The 23512-nt window shown below is 46.1% G+C and overlaps 1 protein-coding gene and 1 long non-coding RNA gene across 2 annotated transcripts; one reads left to right on the top strand and one right to left on the bottom strand.

The window, feature by feature from the left end:
• Positions 1–2399: 2399 nt before the first annotated feature.
• LOC148144840 (uncharacterized) lies at positions 2400–6558 on the top strand. The gene is made up of 2 exons (XM_087975106.1): positions 2400–2523; positions 3489–6558. The coding sequence occupies exon 2, from the start codon at positions 3847–3849 to the stop codon at positions 4759–4761; it is 915 nt and encodes a 304-aa protein (XP_087831232.1). The 5' UTR covers positions 2400–2523; positions 3489–3846; the 3' UTR covers positions 4762–6558.
• A 2229-nt stretch (positions 6559–8787) lies between these two features.
• On the bottom strand, positions 8788–22754 carry LOC148144839 (uncharacterized). The gene is made up of 3 exons (XR_015751641.1): positions 22645–22754; positions 17319–17390; positions 8788–9204 (listed from the first exon to the last, which is right to left on the bottom strand). It is a non-coding gene; the product is annotated as an uncharacterized LOC148144839 (long non-coding RNA).
• Between the last annotated feature and the right edge of the window lie 758 nt (positions 22755–23512).

The following is a 23512-nucleotide window of genomic DNA, read 5'->3' as shown; positions in this document are numbered from 1 at the left end:
CTCACTAACCTCCTATGTAGGACTTTATCAAAAACTTTTTGAAAGCCCAGGTACACTACATCCACTGGATCTCCCTCGTCCATCTTCAGAGTTACATCCTCAAAAAATTCAAGAAGATTAGTCAAGCATGATTTCCCCTTCATAAATCCATGCTGACTCTGACCTATCCTGTTACTACTATCCAGATGTGTCGTAATTTCATCCTTTATAATAGACTCCAGCATCTTTTCCACCACTGAGGTCAGACTAACTGGTCTATAATTTACTGCTTTCTCTCTCCCACCTTTCTTAAAAAGTGGTACAACATTAGCCACCCTCCAATTCGCAGGAACTGATCCCGAATCTATCGAACTCTGGAAAATAATCACCAACGCATCCACGATTTCTCGAGCCACCTCCTTCAGTACCCTGGGATGTAGACCATCAGGCCCTGGGGACTTATCAACCTTCAGATCTAACAGTCTCTCCAACACCAAATTATGGCAAATATAAATTCCCTTAAGTTCAGGTCCTTCAGCCACTGTTACCTCAGGGAGACTGCTTGTGTCTTCACCAGTGAACACAGATCTGAAGTACGAATTCAATTCTTCTGCCATTTTTTGTTCCTCGTAATATATTCCCCTGTTTCTGTCTTCAAGGGCCCAATTTTAGTCTTTACCATTTTTTGCCTTTCACATATCTAAAAAAGCTTTTACTATCCTCCTTTATGTTTTTGGCCAGTTTACCTTCGTACCTCATTTTTTCTCTGTGTATTTCCTTCTTAGTTATCCTCTGTTGTTCTTTAAAAGCTTCCCAGTCCTCCATTTTCCCACTTATCTTTGCTATGTTATACTTTTTCTCTTTTAACTTTATGTTTCTGAACTTCCCTCGTCAGCCATGGCCACCCATGCCTCCTCCTAGGATCTGTCTTCCTTTTTGGAATAAACTGATCCTGCATCTTCTGCATTATACACAGAAATATCTGCCATTGTTCCTCCACTTTCATCCCTGCTAAGGTATTGCACCATTGAACTTTGACCAGCTCCTCCCTCATAGCTGCATAGTTCCCTTTATTCAACAGAAATATTGTCACTTCCGATTGTACCCTCTCCTTCTAAAATTGCAGATTGAAGCTTATTGTATTATGGTCACTACTTCCCAATGGCTCCTTCACTTCGAGGTCCGTGATCAATTCTGGTTCATTGCACAGAACAAGTTACAGTGAAATCTTTAATTTGTGGGACAGCAACTGAGTGAATGAGTACATCCAGAATTTTAGTGGAAAGTGGGAATTCATTGCACTGTGGGGATGAAGTGCTTTAAGGTTTACCGCAGTAAGTACAGTGTGCTGAGTGGGGAGCTGAGTGAAGGGTTAGGTGGGTTCTTGTTTTAAACTGCTCATTTCTTTCAGCCTCCAGCATTGTATTTCCACTGCTGTACATCAGAAGAAGTGAATTAGTCACTGTTATCATTAGAAACCTTACGGTTTTCAATACCTCATTGTTTCCTGAGCATTTTAAAGTTTACTGACAGCAGCGGGGTTTAGGCCGTATTCACTGGAAACGATTAAGCAGACAAATAACACTCATATGAGAGGGCAGGGTGGGACTTGTCTTTTGATTTGTTGTAAGGTGGGAGGTTCTGCGTGCTGTGATCCGGGGCAAACGCGACTGCAGTAAATCATTCAATCTCTACCGTGTGGAAGTAGGCCATTCAACCCCTCTGAAGAGCATGCCATCCCGACCCACGCCCACCAGCTCCCTGCCCTGTCTAGTAATTTCTGCTGGCGGATGAGACTCGGCCATAAAATTAGGGGGAGTAGATTTAAGGTAGAGATGAGGAGGAGCTGTTTTTCCCGGAGAGTAGTTAATCTGTGAAGGGTGAGGGTGGATTGGCCATGCTACATTGCCCCACATGGTCCAGGGATGTGCAGATTAGGGTGGATTCGCCATGTTAAATTACCCATAGTGCCCAGGTATGTGCAGGTGAGGTCTATTCGGGGGGTAAATATCGGGCAGGAGGGGAAGGGGAATGGATGTGGGTGGGTTACCCTTCGGAGGGTCGGTGTGGTCTCATTGGGCCGGGTGACCTGCTTCGACATTGTGCGGATTCTCTGAAGGGAAAGGATTTTTGCAAACTGCGCAGGGCAGTGCGGGCCGTCAATCCGGAGCAGGCGCAGTGCGGAGCCGCCGTTCGCCCCGCCCCTTCGTCTCGTCACGCCCTGTCTCGTTGGCCGTCGCTCGACACTTGCTCCTCCCACTGGCCCGGCCGCGCTCCGCGTCTGTACCCGCCTCTCGCTCCACCCAGTCGCCCCGCCCCTGACCCCGATCGTCGCTCCGCCCCCTCTCCGCTGCTCGCTCCTCCCCTTCCTGTCTCTCCCTCCGCCGCCTCGACCCATCGATGACGTCACAACGCGGAAGTGGCTCTGCTCGGTTCAGAGTAAAACCCTTTCGCTGGGCAACTCTTCAATCTGAGAGGGAGAAAATCTGTTCACTGGTAGCAACTGGAATGAATCCAGGGAGGGAGCAGACTCTGCAAACTCAGGTATGTGTCTTCTTTGCCCGGGTGATGAGGGACGGAAGGATAGGGTGGGGCTGTTTCCCCAGCCCGCGCCAGAATCTTAGGGGTAACCTTATAGACTTTTATAAAATGATAAGGAGCATGGATATGGTAAATAGACATGGTCTTTTCCTTGGGGTGGGGGAGTCCAGAACGAGAGGGTGATTGGTTTATGGTGAGGGCAGCGGGGGAGGGGGCGTGGAGATTTAAAAGAGACCTAAGGAGGCAACTATTTCACGAGGTTTGGGCGGGTGTGAATGTGTGTACAGAATGACCTGCCAGAGAAAGTAGTGGAGGCTGGTACAATCACAGCATTTAAAAGGCATTTGGACGGGTGTATCAATACGAACGGTTCAGAGGGACAGGGAACACGTGCTGGCAAATGTGACTAGATTAATTTAGGATATCTGGTCAGCACAGAAGAGTTTGACTGAAGTGCCTGTGTCTGTTTCTGTGTGTATATGACTCTGGCTTTCCACTAACATTTGCCACGTCTGTGTGTTCAGCTTCTATCTTTGGTGTCGGTGTTAATACCTTGATGTCTCATTATGCTCCCCTTCCTGGGGACATTAACCATTTCTTGAGGTTGTTCCTCAAGAAGCTGCATTGCAGGTTCATCCTGAATTGGCACACTTTATTTTGCTTTCCAAATCAGACCTGCTCACTCTCAGCATTATGCCAATGACGTGAAAGATATTAACTTTCAGGTGGAGTTTCAGAGAGATAAGTCTTGACGTTTTTGCTTTTCTGCTCCTGTAAGATCCTGAATCAGCACCTTCAGGAGAATTAGTTAAAGTGGAGTGAGAACAGAAGGGGAGAGAGAGAATGGGATGGTGCTTTCAATTTTGTGGAATAATAAAAGAAAAGAATGTTCTCCAGAAAGCAGAATTGCTTGTTCTGAATTTCTACCCTGGACTGACAGTGATGACTTTTATATTCTCTTTTTACAGCGTTTGAAGACCTGAAGACAGAAGTTTCAAAATCAACTGTAACATCAACTCTCCTGCTCCTCGGATGCTACTTGATGTGCTGTGAATTTTCAAGTGCCGTGCTTTTTGACAGTGACTCTCCAGAGTCAGCAGTCCTCACTTTGGTGTCAATGTCTGACGGTCACTCAATCCATCAGGACAACAACGATTTTTGACTGCGATTCTGTGAGAAGGAGCAAAGCTTTTTGGTTCCTGTTCGAGTACATTTCCAGTATCAGTGGGACTGGATGAGAGACCTACTGTTGCAGTGCACTGAGTGTGGAGCGTGTAACAGCTATACCGCCTGTTAAGAGGAAATCATGGTGTGAAGGGGCTCTACATGCGTTTGTGTGCGGCTGAAGCTTCGGCCATGGAAAAACCTGAGGAATCCCGCCCTGTGGAGAAACCATGGAAGTGTGGTGACTGCGGGAAAGGCTTCTATGTCCCATCTGCCCTGGAAACTCATCGGCGCAGTCACACCAGAGAGAGGCCCTTCAGCTGCCCTGAGTGTGGGAAGAGCTTTATCCAGGCCTCTGCCCTGCGGACTCACCAGTGGGTCCACACAGGGGAGAGGCCGTTCCCGTGTCCCGAGTACGGGAAAGCCTTCAGCAATTCCTTCAACCTCCAGACACACAGGCGACTCCACACTGGTGAGAGGCCGTTTTCTTGCTCTGAGTGCAAGAAGGCATTCAGACATTCCTCTGACCTGCTGACCCACTGGCGGGTCCACACGGGGGAAAGGCCCTACAGCTGCCCCGAGTGTGGGAAGGTCTTCACCAATTCCTCCCACCTGCTGACTCACCAGCGGGTCCACACGGGGGAGAGGCCGTTCACCTGCCCCAAGTGCGGGAAGAGATTTAGTCAGGTGAGCAACTTGTGGAAGCACCAGCGTCTCCACACTGGGGAGAAGCCCTTCAGCTGCCCCGAGTGCAGGAAGGCCTTCAGCAGTTCCACCACTCTGCTGACCCACCGGCGGATCCATATGGGGGAGAGGCCATTCCCCTGCACAGAGTGCGGGAAGGCCTTCAGCAATTCCTCCATCCTGCTGAGACACCAGAGGGTTCACACAGGGGAGTGGCCCTTCAGCTGCCCTGAGTGCAGGAAGGGGTTCAGCGATTCCTCCAATCTCCAGACCCACCACTGGATCCACACTGGGGAGAAGCCCTTCGGCTGCACAGAGTGTGGGAAGGCCTTCATCCGCTCCTCCCACCTGCGGAGGCACCAACGAGTTCATGTGCCATCGCAGGGTGATTGAAGGAGCAACAACCGAGTGCCATTAGGGACTGGACTGTCAACCAGTTCCGGGGACTCCTGAGTTTGAATCCAGCCGCAGCAGATCACGGAATTGGAATTCGGTCAGAAATCTGGAGTTCAGAATCTGATGATGAAACCGTTTTTAGGGTGGGGTGAAATTGCTGAGTGAGGCAATACTTCCTCCAGGTTATGGCTGTACCAAGGATCCAATTACAAAGGACAACTTGGTGATGACCAACAGTAAAGAAAGTGAGGTAGGATAGCGGGTGTGAGAAGTATGCGCGCTTTGACCTTGAGCTGTTTAAAAAGTACCTACTTTTTCTACACCTTTTTGCTGGGGGGATCTGAAGCTTTAACAAAGTTGGGTCACAATGAAGGTTACCTGAACTTACCGCGGGCTCAGACTCTCATTGAAAGCTTTGAGCTCCAAGAGGTTTTTTGATTTAAAGCTGTTCATTTCTTTCAGCCTCCTGCACCAAGTTTTCAATGTTGTGTATCGGGTGGAGCAGTGAATGGGTAGCTAGTATCATTAGAAATTGTAAATTTTTCAGGAGTGCAGGTAGTGTTGTTTCATTGGCATTGTAAAGTTTACTGGCAGCACTGGGAGGTATGGGCTGTGTTCACTAGAAACGATGTGGCGGTGCCAGTATTGGACTGGGGTGGATAAAGTTAAAAATCACACAAGACGAGGTTATAGTCCAACAGATTTATTCAGAAGCACGAGCTTTCGGAGCGCCTGTCCTTCCACAGGTAGCTGTGGAGCAGGATCATAAGACACAAATCTTATAGCAAAATTCATAGTGTCATGCAACTGATGCCTTTTAGAATGGGTTGCAGGTTTCGGTTCATTAAGATATAAATCCAAGAACAACATCTAAGTCATGTTCTTGAGATGACTTATGGTGTTATATATTTTTTAAAAAGTGACATCCCAGCTCACACAATACATTAAAGTTGTGAGGTTCGAGTCTGTCAGTATCCCAATCTTGAATCAGACTAGTTCTGTTTTTAAAGTAGGAATATATAAAATATTATATGGATTGACTGCCTGTAGATTGTGAGCTTTGTGAGCAAAATCGAAAGTATCTGCAAATATAATTCTGTCAATACAAATTTACTCCATAGAGTTGTGTGTGTGTGCATGTAAGAGTGTGTGCGATGGAGTATAAGTCTGTGAGTGTGTGAGCATGTTAGAGCTGAAAATGTGTTGCTGGAAAAGCGCAGCAGGTCAGGCAGCATCCAGGGAACAGGAGAATCGACGTTTCGGGCATAAGCCCTTCAGGAATGAGGAAAGTTTGTCCAGCAGGCTAAGATAAAAGGTAGGGAGGAGGAACTTGGGGAAGGGGCGTCGGAAATGCGATAGGTGGAAAGAGGTCAAGGTGAGGGTGATAGGTTAGACTGGGGTGGAGGCGGAGAGGTCAGGAAGAAGATTACCGGTTAGGAAGGCGGTGCTGAGTTCGATGGATTTGACTGAGACAAGGTGGGGGGAGGGGAAATGAGGAAACTGGTGAAATCCGAGTTCATCCCTTGTGGTTGGAGGGTTCCTAGGCGGAAGATGAGGCGCTCTTCCTCCAACCGTCGTGGTGTTGTGGTCTGGCGATGGAGGAGTCCAAAGACCTGCATATCCTTGGTGGAGTGGGAGGGGGAGTTGAAGTGTTGAGCCACAGTGTGGTTGGGTTGGTTGGTCCGGGTGTTCTCTGAAATGCTCCGCAAGTAGGCGGCCTGTCTCCCCAATATAGAGGAGGCCACATCGAGTGCAGAGGATGCAATAGATGATGTGTGTGGAGGTGCAGGTGAATCTGTGGCGGATATGGAAGTTTCCATTGCGGCCTTGGAGGGAGGTGAGGGGGGAGGTGTGGGTGCAAGTCTTGCACCTCCTGCGGTTGCAGGGGAAGGTGCCGGGAGTGGAGGTTGGGTTGGTGGGGGGTGTGGATCTGACGAGGGAGTCACGGAGGAAGTGGTTTTTACGGAATGCTGATAGGGGAGGGGAGGGAAATATATTCTTGGTGGTGGGGTCCGTTTGGAGGTGGCGGAAATGACGGCGGATGATGCGCTGTACATGGAGATTGGTAGGGTGGTAGGTGAGGACCAGTGGGGTTCTGTCCTGGTGGCGGTTGGAGGGACGGGGCTCAAGGGCGGAGGAGCGGGAAGTAGAAGAGATGTGGTGGAGGGCATCGTCGACCACGTCTGGGGGGAAATTGCGGTCCTTGAAGAAGGAGGCCATCTGGGTTGTACGTTTTTGGAACTGGTCCTCCTGGGAGCAGATGCGGCGGAGACAAAGGAATTGAGAGAATGGGATGGTGTTTTACAGGGGGCAGGGTGGGAGGAGGTGTAGTCTAGGTAGCTGTGGGAGTCGGTCGGTTTGTAGTAGATGTCCGTGTTGATTCGGTCGCCTGAGATAGAAATAGAAAGGTCGAGGAAGGGGAGGGAGGAATCTGAGACTGTCCAGGTGAATTTGAGGTCGGGGTGGAAGGTGTTGGTGAAGTGGATGAACTGTTAAACCTCCTCGTGGGAGCACGAGGCGGCGCCGATACAGTCATCGATGTAGCGGAGGAAAAGGTGGGGGGTGGGGCCAGTGTAGTTGCGGAAGTTGGACTGTTCCACATACCCTACGAAGAGGCAGGCATAGCTGGGGCCCATGCAGGTGCCCATGGCTACTCCTTTTGTTTGGAGGAAGTGGGAGGATTGGAAAGAGAAGTTGTTCAGGGTGAGGACCAGTTCAGTCAGTCGAAGGAGGGTGTCAGTGGAAGGGTACTGGTTGGGACGGCGGGAAAGGAAGAAGCGGAGGGCTTTGAATCCTTCGTGAAGGGGGATGGAGGTGTACAGGGACTGGATGTCCATGGTGAAGATAAGGCGTTGGGGACCGGGGAAGCGAAAATCATGGAGGAGGTGGAGGGCATGGGTGGTGTCCCGAACGTAGGTGGGGAGTTCTTGGACTAAGGGGGACTGGACCGTGTCAAGGTATGCGGAGATGAGTTCGGTGGGGCAGGAGCAGGCGGAGACAATGGGTCGGCCAGGGCAGTCAGGTTTGTGGATTTTGGGCAGGAGGTCGAAGCGGGGTTGTGGGACTATGAAGTTGGAGGCAGTGGATGGGAGATCCCCCGAGGTGATGAGGCTATGGATGGTCTGGGAGATGATGGTTTGGTGGTGGGGGGTGGGGTCATGGTCTAGGGGGCAGTAGGAGGAGGTATCTGCAAGCTGGTATTCGGCCTCAGCGGTGTAAAGGTCGGTGCGCCAAACTACTACCGTGCCTCACTTGTCTGCTGGTTTGACAGTCAGGTTGGTGTTGCAACGGAGGGAGTGGAGGGCTGCGCGTTCCGAGGGTGAGAGGTTGGAGTGGGTGAGAGGGCTGGGGGAGTTCAGGTGGCGGTTAATATCGCGGCGGCAGTTGGCTATGAAGAGGTCGAGGACAGGTAGGAGGCCAGCACGGGGTGTCCAGGTGGATGGGGTGTGTTGGAGGCGTGAGAAGGGGTTGTCAGAGGGTGGGCGAGTGTCTTGGTTAAAGAAGTAGGCGCGGAGGCGAAGGCGGCGGAAGAATTGTTCGATGTCACGCCGTGTGTTGAACTCATTAATCTGAGAGCGGAGAGGAATGAAGGTGAGGCCTCTGCTGAGGACTGATCCTGTGAGCATGTTAGGGTGTGCGTATATGAGAGAGGTATGAATAAAAGCAAGGGATTGCATTTTACTAAAATGAGGAAAGACAGGACTTTAAAACAGAGACCTGGGAGGGTTCAGATACATAGTTATGCAACCTGCAAAGAACTGGTAGACTGGATGGTTAAGAAGGCATTTAGCACCATTGCCACCCAGACCCACCCCCTTACTTCATATTTCTCATAGCTAATCCACCCTACCTTGCATATCCTGAACAATAAGGGTAATTTAGCATGGCCAATCCAGCCTAAACTACACCCTAATCTAAAAACTACCTTCTCAAGAATGTAATTTAAATGCACAACATTTCTAAGAAAAATGTCCGTCTGACTCAACACTGGGACCCAGACAGAATTCACACCTATTGTTAGAAAAGCTGTGCATTTGAATGACTTTCTTGAGAAGGTAATTAAAAACAAGTTCGGGAATTAACATGCCAAAGAGCAGAAACCCATTCTAAAAGATGAAAGATTTAATCTAAAATTGTTTAATATATCACATCTCCATGACACTGGACTCCTTTGGCTATAAATGCCATGATCATGATCTCATTCTCCACAACCAACCTGATAAAAGAGCGGTGCTCCAAACGTTAGTGTTTCCAAATAAATCTGTTGGTTTATAACCTGGTGTTGAGATTTTTAACTTTGTCCAAGGAAACACGTGTTGTGGGACTGGTAACAGTTGTTATTTTGTGATCTGTTCCTCCTGAAATTTCTCCTCTGCGCAGGCACGGGTGAACAGTCTGTTTTTGTGCTTTGTGCGAGATCAGGCTAGCAGCTTTTAAATCCTTAAAAGAAAACTGTAGGTTAGCAATCGTATTTCGAGAATGGTACTTCCAGCTCTGGTAGTCCTGTTGGGTCACCAGAGAGGGAGGGAGAGAAGATGTCACATCTAAAAAGCAAACCGAAAAGTTGTTTTGTTTGTTCCGTCAGTTGAGTTGGTTCTGCACTCCGATGAGACTGGATACTGATTTTAATGGATCAGAATTGAACCCGACAATGGAACCCCATAAATTTCAAGAACGTTGAAAGGGCAAATCAAACTGTAACCTTGGAGAGAGATGCTTCCATTTCTAACCTTGGGTGATCCAAATGAGACATTGTTACTGATCACTCCATTTCAGAGTGCTGCTCTTTCATCAGCTGGTCGTGGACAGTAAGATCATGATCACAGAATTTATAGCCAAAAGAGTCCACGGTCATGGAGATGTCCTTCACTAAACAATTTTAGATTAAATCTTTCATATTTTAGAATGGGCTTCTGTTCTTTGGTACGTTAATCCCAGAATTTGTTTCAAATTACCTTCAAGAATGTCATTTAAATGCAGAGCTTTTCGAATAACAATGTCAGTCTGACTCGATATTGGGACACAGACAGAATTCACACCTATTGTTAGAAAAGCTCTACGTTTAAATGACATTCTGAAATGGCTGATCTTTAACATTGAGAATAGTTACATTGATATATTCAGAAACATTGTTAAAGTCTGAAAGCATGTTCACTTTTTGAAAAGAGCTGCTGAAATCTTTCTGAAACTTGCATTGAAACGTGCGTAGTTAGGCCACAGCCCAAGACAGGCTGTAAAGGATGAATGGCCTAATCCTAGTTTTGAGAAATTGATTCTGACGATGTAGAAATAGAGTCGTAGAGTTGTAGAGCACAGAAGCAAACCCTTCAGTCCAGACAACCAAATATCCTAAATTAATCTAGTGACCCATTTGCCAGCATTTGGTGCATAGCCCTCTGATTCTTTTCTATTCATGTCTCCAACTAGATGCATTTTTTTCTTCTTCAGCTAATTGAAGCTGGAGAAGCCTGAAATCTTTAAAGGATTTCCTGAAAAAAGCTTTTATTCAAGATTTGGCTCAGTGGAGGATTTTCTAAAGCTTTGCTATTGTAGTTTTCAATTTGTCAAAACAACTTTTCAGTTGTTGTTGTCCAAGGGAGAGTAAATATTCATTTAAGATATAATTGAGATATATACATTCTTTACAATATTTTTCCATCATTACCAGTGATTGTCCATCATTTAGTACATTGAGCATCATCTTTTTGTGATTCAAATCATATCTGTTGAAGTGAATTCTGCAAGATACTTTTGTATTTTATCTAACTTTGCTTTGTGTTAAAGATTTCCTTTGTGACATTTTAATTAAAATATCTCAATGAATAATAATGAAACAGCTAATTTATTCTGAAATTATTTCAATTAGTTGGTCGATTGCCAAATAATAGCTGCATAACTGTTGTAAATATTGACACCCAGGAAAGCTATTTTGTTTAATATATTTCCTTTGTAAAGATTTTATAAAATGAATGTATTTTCATATGAAATAAAATTTGCAGTGTTTTATTAAATGGTTGAAAGTAACTTTGCACTTAATTGCTCCATTTGGGATTAAACAGATTATTTTTATCAAAATCATATTCACAATTTATGGTGAGTGTATTAACAAACAAATGTTGCCATTTGCCATTGAATTGCCTCAAACACAATTTGAAATTCTTGAATGAGTTGAATAAGGGGTACACTGTGAATATTTATTGCGCATTTCTGAAATTCTCTGCACTGCCATTGCATTTGGTTAAACAAGATATGTAACCCTCCTCATAACTTTGTATTTCTTTGATATTTCATTTGCTATTGCTATTGCCAAATAACTTCATCAAATGCCAAAACGTTTTTAAGCTCTGAATTTTCGGTCTGGTAATGTCATTCAGTTGTGAACAATCTGAAGATTAATTTCAATACATATAAGAATGTCAAAGAGATTGTGATAATAGAAAGTCAACATGTAGAATTGCCAATGAAACGTAAACCAAGGCTGCTCTTAATTTGGTACAGACTAAATCGCAGTCAAAATAATAAGAATAAGTAGAAATAACGGCATTGTGCACAAACTGTTTGTAGTGAGTTCAGAATTTTTCTGATCATTTAATTCTGACACCTGCAGTGATGGCAGCACCATGATCTGTTTTATTTGTTCATGAAATGTGAGCAGCACTGGCAGAGCCAGTATTTTCCATCATCCCTTCTTTCCCTTGAAAGCTTGACGACTAAGCACACAGATGTGAATATTGGGTGAAGACACAATGAGGTTGAGTTGCAAGGCCTACTGTGGCATAACAAATTGTACTGGCTTACACTGCATCCTGACAAGACAGATTTTTGGGAGGAGAACAAAAATTGGAATTCCTACTTAAATATTGATGCTCCCATTTATATCTCTCAAAAAGATATTGTTTGCTCCATAAATTTGTAATGGCTCTTTTGTTGAATTATTTTCCTGCATCCGCATATATCTGGAATCATTTTCTTTTCAAGAATTTTGTATTAACGTTTGCCACTTACTGCTGCCATCATCCCTTCAAGATCATTCCAAATCGTAATAACTTGCTTATTTTCTTAAAAATTAAATCTTATCCCCCCGCCCCTTCTCCCCCGCGCCCCAGCCCAAATCCCTTTTCTTATAAAGTGGCTGCACTATTTCGAACATGGTCACGCTTTCTAAATATTACCATGTACTTTTAATTATGAGATTTCAATGTGTCTTTTTAAATATAAAAATGCCCCTTCAAATATAGTTATGCCCTTTAAATGTGTTATGTTCCTCTAAGCGCAATCTTGTCCCTCGATAATGTATCTTTACCCCTTTAGATATGACTGTCTCTTAAAGCATCATTTCTACTTATAAATAGGGCAACGTCTCTTCGAAATGTAGATTAATTTAGATATGACTGCGTCATTTTGCATATTAAGATATCCCTTTGAATGTGCCTACATCCCTTTGAATGTAATTTTGTCCATTTCGATTTATTTGCAGAAATAGTCCATTAAATGTCCATGTCCCTTTTAAAATGCAGATTTCCCGCTTCAGGCAGCAGCAGTTGTAGCGCGAGGTGGCTGTGGCTTGGTGACGGTGAGGCCCACCGGCCCCGCCCATATCCAAGCAGACGTCACGCGGGGGCGAAGGCGGTTGGGAGGAGAAGGCGCTCGAGCGGGGAAGCGGCGGGAGGGCGGCCGTTAGGAAAATGGCGCCGTGCGGCCCGGGGCAGACACCCGTCACTGGGCACCGCCGCCTTCCTGGCGCAGCTGCTGTGTCACGGCCACACCGGCCGGCTGTACAGCAGGCAGGAGCCGGTGAGCATTCTGGAGGAGGATGTTCCTCAGTCATTGAAGGGGCCGGACCTGTTGAGAATGGTTAGTGAAGTGTGTGGTGTACTGAGCCTTTTTAACATGGATATAGTTTGTAATTTGTCAATGTATACATTTTATTATTTAGAATGGTAGAGATGTACAGCACGGAAACAGACCCTTCGGTCCAACCCGTCCATGCCAACCAGATATCCTAAATTAATCTGGTCCCACTTGCCAGCACTTGGCTCATGCCTCTGAGCCCTTCCTATACGTATACCCATCCAGAGACCTTTTAAGTGCTTTAATTGGAGCAGCCTCCACCACTTCCTCGGGCAGCTCATTCCATTCACGTACCACCCTCTGCATGGAAACGTTGCCCCTTCGGTACCTTGTATATCTTTCTGCTCTCACCCTGAACCTAGGCCCTCTAGTGCAGACTTTCACCCCCTACACTAGGGAAAAGACATAAGAAAGTTGAGCAGCCAGACAAGACAGAAAAGTCACAAAATATCGAGCCAGATGGGGGAAAAAAGTTGTGGTTCTACCTTTTTTTTTTCTCCTATTGGCATTTGGACACTTCAAAATCTGTCAATAATGCCAGCATCACCACTGAGCATATTTCATACGTTCCTCTGTGTCAACAAGCATTGCGCATGTTCCTTGCTTTGGGTGTTACCCTTGTTCAGGACTGGGGGTGGGTGTTGGGAAAGCTGCAGAACAAGGGTGTGCTGGGAGCAGGGTGGTGAATTGGGGATAGGTGGAGACAAGTTGGTCACTGGGAGGAAGGAATCTGGTTGGGGGCAGGGAGGGGTGGGGAAGAGCCTGGGAAGGGATTCGAGGAGTGGGGAAGGAGGTTATTTGAAATTGGAGAACTCAGTGTTGAGTCCTCCAGGCTGTAGGCTGCCCAGGTGGAAGATGATGTGGTGTTCCTCCAATTTGTGGTTTGGTTTGTTGTGGCAATGGAGGCGGCCTAAGATGGTCATGTCAGAAAGGGAGTGGGAAGGGGAATTAAAATGGGTGGTGATTGGGAGGTCCGGTCGGCCTCTGCAGACCCAGCTGTGACACTCGGCGAACCGTTCCCCACGTTTACCCTCTGTCTCCCCAAGACCACAATTGGCAAACACATGGCAAATACAGTACCCCAATGTGAAGTTAGAGCCTTTGCTGTGTTTAAAAAAAAGCAGCAAAGAGATGCATTGGTTAAATGGTAACATATTGGGATATGGAGAAAGTGAGGACAGCAAATGCTGGAGATCAGAGTCGAAAAGTGTGGTACAGGAAATGCTCAGTCAACATTCGATGAGCAGGAGAGTTGACGCTTCAGGCACGGGCCCTTCATCAGGAATGACGTGTAGATGTACAAAAGGGCCTCAGCGTCCTTCTACAACAGTCAATGCCAGTTGTTAGGTGCAGCGAGCAATGCAAGTGGTATATTAGCAAGTGGAAATGAGTTCAGAAGTGGGGATGCCTGCCTGCAGTGAGGGGATCATTGAATATATTCAAGGCTGAGTTCATCTGATTTTTGAACAACAAAGAGGAGGATGTTTATGGGGGAAGGCGAGAAAATGGCTTTTAAGACCAGTACAGAACAGTTACAGAGTCATACAGCATAGAAACAGACCCTTCAGTCCAACTAATCCATGCTGACTATGTTCTCAAACTGAACTAGTCATACCTGTCTGTGTTTGGCCCATATCCCTCTCAACCTTTCCTCTTCATGTACTTATCCAAATGTCTTTTAAATGTTGTTACTGTACCTGCATCCACCACTGTGTCGGGATGTTCATTCCACACACAAACCACTCTTTAAAAAAATAATGCTGCCCCTCAAGTCTTTTTAAAATCTTTCTCCTCTCACCTTCAAAGTTTGCTCTCTAATCTTAAAATCCCCACCCGTGGGGAATGACACCCACCATTCACCTCATCTCCCCCCCCCCCCCCCCCCCCTCATGATTTTATAAATCTCTAAGGTTACCTCTCAACCTCCTGTGCTCCAGTGAGAAAAGTCCCAGCCTATCCACCTAGATGTAGGTAGATTAATATCCAGTTATGTACGGGACTTTGGTGGAAAGTGGGAATTCACTGCACTGTAGGGATGAAACCCTACCCTATCCAGACATTTCTGCTGGTGGATGAGACTAGGCCACATAATTTGGAGGACTGGATTTCGGATAGAGATGAGGAGGAACTATTTTTCCTGGATAGTAGTCAATCTATGGAATTCTCTGCCCGAGGAAGCAGTAGAGACAGCCTCATTAAGTATATTGAAGACACAGTTGGTCAGGTTTTTGCATGGTAGGTTAATTAAGGACAGTTGGGATAATGCAAGGAGGAGGAGCTGAGACGATAGATAGTTTTACCATTATCTTAATGAATGGCGGAGCAGGCTGGATGGGCCAAATGGCCTACTCCTGCTTCTATTACTATGAAACAATAACCCTGCATTTCCCATGGCTAACCCACCTAACCTGCACATCCCTGGGCATGATGAGCAATTTTGCCTGGTCAATCCAAATCAAGGCTAGTGAGCAATGTAGTGATGTGGGAAATGAACATCAGAGAATGATAGAAATGGGCAAGGAGAGTAAATATACCAGCAATCAAAACTGGATTCTGAATATCACAAAAATGGAAACAAAAAGTGGTGTTTCTGCATGTGTGCTGCACTGTAACAAAAGTAAATGAATTGTCTGCACACATTGACGAGAATAATTATGATCTGAGACTCCTTACAGAGACATGGCTTCAGGATGACAAGGATTAGATTCTGAATATCGAGGTGGTAGTCAAATGGGAAGCTAGGTAAAGGTAGAGGGTTGCCACTGCTAATCAAAGCACTGACCACAGGGTAGTCTGGTGTCGGCTCTGATTTCAGGTCCTCATTTCTCTGTCCTATGATCTCCCTGTTCCCACAGAATAAGATGTCAGTCTGTTCTCAGCTCTACTGGATTTCTGCTGAAGCTTTGACCCCCACCCCCTCTTTGAATATTTTATTGTTCCAGAAGGTGTAAAGTCAGTCAATCAAAGCCCAATGCACAATCTCCCAGTCTCTCAACCAACCAGACACAAAAGTGTAGTCATAGCAGGGAATCAAACAAGAAAAATGAAACAACAACATGAGAAATAAATAGGTGCTAGTGCCTAATGTCTGTTCATTAGGAAGCAAACCAGAAATAGGACTCTCCCAGGATTCTGATTGTGCCCAACTTGAGGATTCTCTCTCCCTTACATCGAACTGTTAGTACCCAGCTATGATTTACAATATTTGCACCAGAAATGAAGCATCTTATCAAATAGAGATAGACACGTACAGCACAGAAGTAGACTTTCTCTCTCTCAGGCTCGCGTACACACAAGTCCATGGGGGTGAATTTTTATTTGCAGATACATCCTATTTTGCTTAAAAATGCACAATCTGCAGGCATATTAAATACATATAATATTTTGTAAATTTGACTTTGGAAATAGAACAAGGTTTGGACTCTGACCTCACACATTTAATGCTTTGTCTGAGCTGAGATGTTATCTTTTGTTACAAAACCTTAAGTATGTTGAGAAGTGCCTTACAGGAAGTTGGAGATTTACATATTAATGATGCCTGCAACCCATTTGAAAAGATGAAAGACTTAACAATCCAGGTTTATTCAATATATCATTTCAGTGGCAGGACACTGCAATGTTTTTCCATAAATTCTGTCCCTTATGATCTTATTCTTCACAACCACTTGATGAAAGAGTTTCGTGCCGAAAGCCAGTGCTTCTAAATAGCTTGATGTTATGTGATTTTTAACTTTGTCCAGGTTAGGGTGGATTTGCCATGCTCAAATTACCCATAGTGCCCAGGGATGTCCAGTTTAGGTGCATTAGTCAGGGGTGAATGTAGAGAAATGGGGGTAGGGGAGTTACTTTCTGGAGGGTCGGGTGGACTCGTTGGGTCGAGTAACCTGCTTCCACACTGTGGGGACTCTCTGAAGAGAAGAGATTTCTGCAAACTATGCAGGGCAGCACAGGTGTCTCCATGTGAGTTTGTGCGTGAGTGTGTTTTTGCATGTGTGCTTGCTTGGTGAAGTGAGTGTTATGGTGTATCAGCCTGTGCGAGGGTGAGTATTGGGGATGTGCGTGTGTCAGAGAGTGTGTACATAAGAGAGGTGTGGATAAAAGCCAGGGGTTGCATTTTGCTAAAACAAGGGCAAGAGGGTCTGCAGAGGCTGACCAGATGTCCCAGTCACCACCCATTTTAATTCGTCTTCCCTCTCCCTTTCTGAGATGACCAGCTTTGGCCTCCTTCATTGCCACAACGATCCAATCCACAAATTGGAGGAACACCTCATCTTCCACCTGGAGTTGTCTAATTTCTCCCCTCCCATCCCCCAACTCCCTTCATGGCCTCTGCCCCTCCCATTCACTCTTCCCTGCCACCAACCAGATTCCTTCCTCCCATCGACTATCAGGTTGGACCCTCTTCAACACCTTGCTCCCAGCACCCCTTTATCTGCATCTTGTCCTACACCCATCCCCCATCCGGAAGAAACACCTGAAACGTCGACCTCTCCAATTCCTGATGCTGCCTGGCTTGCTGTGTTCTTCCAGTCTCCTGACTGTCTATATTGTCAATCGAGACACAGACCTGGACCAACTGTTCCAGAGTCTGTTCCCTCCCTGGATTCACTCCCTTTCCATTCAGTTGCTGCAAGTCAACAATTGAACCCCAGAATGAAAAATAAATTGAAAAAGTGGGTGAGAAAAGAGAGTATTGTGCTCACAGATGTTGGACAGAGGAAGAAAGTTGCAGTCTGGGGTGAAGCTCAATCTTCATTCAGAGAGAGGAGCAGCATCTGTAATCAAATAGACAGAGTCATAGATGTACAGCATAGAAACAGACCCTTCACTCGAACCTGTCCATGCGGAGCAGATATCCTAACCCAATCTAGTCCCACTTGCCAGCATCTAACCCATATCCCTCCAAACCCTTCCTATTCATAAACCCATCCAGATGCCTTTTAAAATGTTGCAATTGTACGAGTGTCCACCACTTCCTCTGGCAGCTTACTCCTTAAATGCACCACACTCTGCGTGGAAAAGTTGCCCCTCAGAATTCTTATATCTTTCCCCTCTCACTGAAAACCTATGTCTCTAGTCCTCCCCTCCCCACCCCTCCGCCACTGACTCCAGGGAAACGACCTTGTCTATTTATCCTATCCTTGCTCTTCATAATTTTATAAACCTCTATAAGCCTCTGACCCTCCAGAGAAAATATCCCTGGCCTACTCAGCCTCTTCTTGTAGCTGAAACCCTCCAACTCTGGCAACAGCCTTGTAAATCTTTTCTGATCCTTTTCAAAGTTTCACAACACCTTTCCGATAGAAAGGAGACAAGAGGTGGATGCAGCATTCCAAATGTGGCTTAACCAATGTCCTGCACAGCCACAACGTGACCTCCCATACTCAATGCTGTGACCAATAATGGAAAGCATACCAAACACTGCCTTCACTATTCTGTCTACCCGAGACTCCATTTTCAATGAAGTATGAACCTGCACTCCAAGGTCTCTTTATTCTGCAACACTCCCCTGTCAGTCCTGCCTGGATTGCTTGACCAAAACGTATTTCTCTAAATTAAACTCCATCTCCCATTGGTCTATCTGATCAATTCTAATTTATAGTGAACTCTTTTTCTTTCATTCCACAGAAGCTGAAAGTCTCCATTCCTTCATACTCTCCCTTGATGCTGCCTGACCTGTTGTGATTTTACAACACCACACTATGATCTTCAGCATCTGCAGTAGTCATTTTTCCAACATTTCCAGAGTCTGCCCCTCCCCCCCCCCCGATTCACTCTCTTCCGTTTCAGTTGCTGCAAGTCAACAACTGAGGCCCTGAATGAAAAATAAATGGAAAACGAGGGTGAGAAAAGAGTGCCATACTCACAGTTGTTGGACAAAGGAAGGAAGTTAGTCTGGGGTGAAGCTCAATCTTCATTTAGAGAGAGAGGAACAGCAGCAGCTTCAGAAGGACATGGTCCACCTTCCACATTCAGACAGTAGGGGGGCTCTGATTGGCAGAAGGATACGTTTCCTTCCAGTCCGCCAATGCTCTCCATTGGTCCATGAAGGTCGCGAGCCGTTTCCGGGGACGGCGACGAGCATGCAGTTTTTGCTGACACTGGCTAACCCGCACAGACCTTGCTGACACCGAGGAGCATGTGCAGTATGCTCTGGAGATGCTGCTGTTACTGACACATTTTAAGTGGTCAAATGCTAATATGAAAAAAAAAAAAGAGTAGAGCCACAATTTTGTTCTGTAGCTTGATGTAACCGTCCATGCTCGTCGCTATTTTTGCTGTTTGTCTTACCGACACCACTCATGATTTTCTAAGTCTCAATAAGGTCACCCCTCAACCTCCTGCACTCCACTGAAAAAAGTCCCAGTCTCTCCTTATAACTCAATCCCTCCAGTCCTGGCAACATCCTGGAAAATGTTTTCCAAATCCCCTCCAATAGTATTCTTCCTATTACAGGGCAACCAGAATTGTACTCAGCACTCAAAGTGGCTTCACCAACATCCTGGACATCCTCAACATGATGTCCCAAATCCTATCTCAACGTTGTGAACAATGAAGGCAATGCTGCTAAATGCCGCCTTAACCATCCTGTGTCCCAGCAATGCACCTTTCAAGAACAATGAACCTGAAAGCCACCATGTCTCTCTGTTCTACAACACAACCCAGTGTCCTACCATTACCTGTACAAGTCCTGCCCTTGTTTTAGCAAAATGCAACCCCTCGCTTTTATCCACAACTCTGTCATAAACATGCTGTCTCTCAGACACACACACATAGGCACCACTCACCCCAACCAAAATACTCACCCTCTTACAGACTTATACTCCATCACACTCTACCAAGCATGCACACACGCAAACATACACACACTCACACACAGATAATAGTCTATGGGGTGAATTTGCATTTGCAGATACATTCAATTTTGCTCAAAAAGTGCACAATCTGCAGACAGTTAATCCATGTAATATTTTATAAATTCCTACTTTGGAAATAGAACCAGTCTGATTCAAGCAAGAATGGGATACAGACAGACTTGAACCTCACACCTTTCATGCATTATATGAGCTGAGATGTCACCTATTTTTATAAAACCTTTATAAAACATTTGAGAATGGGGACTTAAAAGTCGTTCTGGGGTTTACATATGAATGAACGGAAACCTGCAACCCATTCTAAAAGATGAAAGACTTACTATCATTCTAGGTTTGTTCAGTATATCCTATCAGTTGCATGACACTGTGATCTTTTACTATAAATTGTGTCTTATGATCCTGCTCTACAGCTACCCGATGAAGGAGCAGCGCTCTGAAAGCGAGTGCTTCCAAATAAACCTATTGGACTATAACTGGTGTTGTGTTTTTAACTTTGTTTACCCCAGTCCAACACTGGCTCCTCCACATCATTTCTAGTGGAGACAGCCCATACCTCCCGGTGCTGTCTGTGAACATTACGATGCCGATGAAATGACGCAGTAACTGCACTCCTGAAAAATTTACAATTTCAAATGATATTAGCTAGTCATTCACTGCTCCATCTGATTCATGACATTGGAAACTTAGTGCAGGAGGCTGAAAGAAATGAGCAGCTTTAACACAAAAACCTCTTGGAGGTCAAAGCTTTCAACTGTACCATTCAAAATCAGAGACAATTACACAGAGTGGTGAACTAAGCCCAGACAATCACAAAGGTCAATCTCCCATCTATATAATCCATCTATCAGGCCCACTGTCAAGGACAGGCCGCCAGCATTCTCAAAGACCCATCACAGCCTGGCAATGTTTTTCTACAACCTCTACCATCGGGGTGGATAGTACAGAAACCTGAACACATGCACCAGCCGGTTTTGAAACAGTTCCTACCACACTGTGGTTAGAATACCGAATGGACTCTCAAACTCTTAACATTCACCTGGACCTGTTTTTTTTGTTTTTGCAGCTATTTATTATTTACACATCTTTGCTACTTAACTCTGATCTGCCTGTACTGCTCACAAGACAAAGCTTTTCACTGTATCGTGGCGCATGTGACAATAAATCAATTCAATGAGAGTCTGAGCCCTTCAGTACATTCAGGTAACCTTTACTGCGACCCAACTTTGTTACAACTGCAGATCCCCCCCAGCAAAAAGGTATTGAGAATGTAGCTTTTTCTTTTAAACAGCTCAAGGCCCAAGTGCTCACACTCCTCCTACCCCCCACTTTCTTTACTATTGGTCAGCACCAAGCTGTCCCTTTGTAATTGGATCCTTGGAACCTGTATTGCCTCACTCAGCAATTTCAACCCACACTCTGTATCCAAGTACATTGCTCCCCACTCATTTGCTGGAGGTGGCAGTGTAGAGTCAACCACACTGCTATGGGTCTGGAGTCACGCAAAGGCCAGACCGGGTAAAGGATGCAGCTGGTTTTCAGTATCAGTGGGACTGGATGAGAGACCCTACTGTTGCAGCGCACTGAGTGTGGAGTCTAAAACAGATATACAGACCTGGAAAGAGGAATTCACAGCAGGGAGGGCCTGTACAATTGTGTGCAGCTGAAGCTTTAGCCATGAAGAAACCCAAGGAATCCCGCCCTGTGGAGAAACCGTGGAAGTGTGGCAACTGCGGAAAAGGCTTCTGTTTCCCGTCTGTGTTGGAGACTCATCGGCGCAGTCACAGCGAGGAGAGGCCGTTCTCCTGCCCTGACTGAGTGAATCCTTTCCCACAACGGCAGTTTCCTTCCCTAAAAAGGATATGAGTGAATCAGATGGGGGTTTTCTCCAGCTCCCCCCACCCATGAAAACAGTTTCATCATTAGATTCTGAACCGAGATTTCTGACCAAATTCCAATTCCGCCATCTGACTCAGCGGGATTCGGACCCAGGAGTCTCAAGGACTGGGTTGATAATCCAGTCAATAACGGTACTCTGTCATCACTCCTTCAATCCCCTTGCGATGGCACATGAACTCTCTGGTGCCTCCGCAGGTGGGAGGAGCGGGTGAAGCCCTTCCCACAGTGAGAGCAGTTGAACGGCCTCTCCCTGGTGTGGACCCACCGGTGTCTCAGCAGGTTGGAGGAATCGCTGAAGGCCTTCCCACACTCGGGGCAACTGAAGGGCCTCTCCCCAGTGTGGACCTGCTTGTGTTTCAGCCTGTCTGAGTAATGGCTGAAGGCCTTCCCGCACTTGGTGCAGGGGAAGGGCCTCTCCCCTGTGTGGACCCACTGGTGGGTCAGTAGGTTGGAAGCCCAGATAAAGCCCTTCCTACACATGGGGCAACTGAAGGGCCTCTCCCGTGTGGACCCATGGTGCCTCAGCAGGGCAGAGGCCTGGGTAAAGCCCTTTCTGCACGCGGGGCAGGTGAACGGCCTCTCCCCCGTGTGGACCCGCTGGTGGGTCAGTAGGTTGGAGGAATTGACGAAGCCCTTCTCACACTCAGGGCAGGAGAACGGCCTCTCCCCAGTGTGACTGCGCCGATGAGTCTCCAACACAGACAGGAAACAAAAGCCTTTTCCGCAGTTGCCACACTTCCACGGTTTCTCCACAGGACAGGATTCCTTGGGTTTCTTCATGGCTAAAGCTTCAGCTGCACACAAAGTTGTGTACAGGCCCTTCCTGCTGTGAGTTCCTCTTTCCAGGCCTGTATATCTGTTTCAGGCTGCACACTCAGTGCGCTGCAACAGTAGGGTCTCTCATCCAGTCCCACTGATACTGAAAACGCACGCAAGCAGGAACCAAAAGCTTTGCTCCTTCTCATAGATCCATAGTTGAAAATTGTTGCGGTCTCAATGGATTGAATGACTGTCAGACATTGACATCAAAGTGATGATTGAAGACACTGGATAGTCCGAGTCGGAAAGTGCGGCACTGGCAAAACACAGCAGGTCAGGCAGCATCTGAGGAGCAGCAAAGTCTGTTTCGGGCATAAGCCCTTCATCTGCTGATGTTGAAACTTCCGTCTTCAGATCTTCAAATACTCTGTTAAAAGAGATTACAAAAGTCGTCACTGTTAGTCCAGGGTAGAAATTCAGAACAAGGAATTTTACTTGCCGTTGAACATTCTTTTCTTTTGTTATTTCATAAATTTGAAAGCACCATCCCACTCTCTCTCCCCTTCTGTTCTCACTCTGCTCTAACAAATTCTCCTGAAGGTGCTGATTCAGCATCTTACAGGGGCAGAAAAGCAAAAACGTCAGGACTGACATCACTGAAATTTGGATAACTCCACCTGAAAGTTAATATCTTTCACAACAACATTGGGATATTGCCGAGAGTGAGCAGGTCTGATTTTGGGAAACAAAACAAGTGTAAATTCAGGTTGAACTTGCAATACAGTTTCTTGAGAAAAAACCAGACATGAAATGGTTAACATCCCGGGAAGTGGGAGTGGAATGAGATATTAAGGCTTTGACACCGACCCCAGAGAGAGACTGAACATACAGACGTGGCAAATGTCTAGTGGAAAGCCAGAGTCAGAGATATACAGCACAGAAACTCTCAGTCCAACTTGTCCATGCCAACAAGATATCCCAAATTAATATCACCCCGTTTGCTGGCACCTGGCTTCTATTCCTCTGTACCCTTCCAATTCATATACCCATCCAGAGGCCTTTTAAATGCTGTAATTGTACCAGCTTCCACCACTTTCTCTGGTAGCTCATTCGTTGCAAGCACCACCCTCTGAATGAAAAAGATGCCCGAGGTCCCTTTTAAATCTGCGCCCCCATCCCACAGCTCTCACCCTGAACCTGTTACCCTCTAGCTCTGGACTCTCCCATCCCAAGGAAAAGGCCTTGTCTATTTACCCTATCCATGCCTCTCATGATTTTATAAACGTCTATAAGGTCACCTCTCAGCCTCCGGCGTGCAAGGGGAAATAGCCCCAGTCTGTTTGGCCTCTCGCTATCACTCAAACCCC

This window comes from Chiloscyllium plagiosum, unplaced genomic scaffold, assembly GCF_037043375.1.
Source record: "Chiloscyllium plagiosum isolate Xiang-an unplaced genomic scaffold, Cpla_swu_hap1 HiC_scaffold_27, whole genome shotgun sequence".
NCBI classification, from domain to species: domain Eukaryota; kingdom Metazoa; phylum Chordata; class Chondrichthyes; order Orectolobiformes; family Hemiscylliidae; genus Chiloscyllium; species Chiloscyllium plagiosum.
Note: the sequence above shows the minus strand (reverse complement) of the source record. Positions and strands in the feature narration are given on the sequence as shown.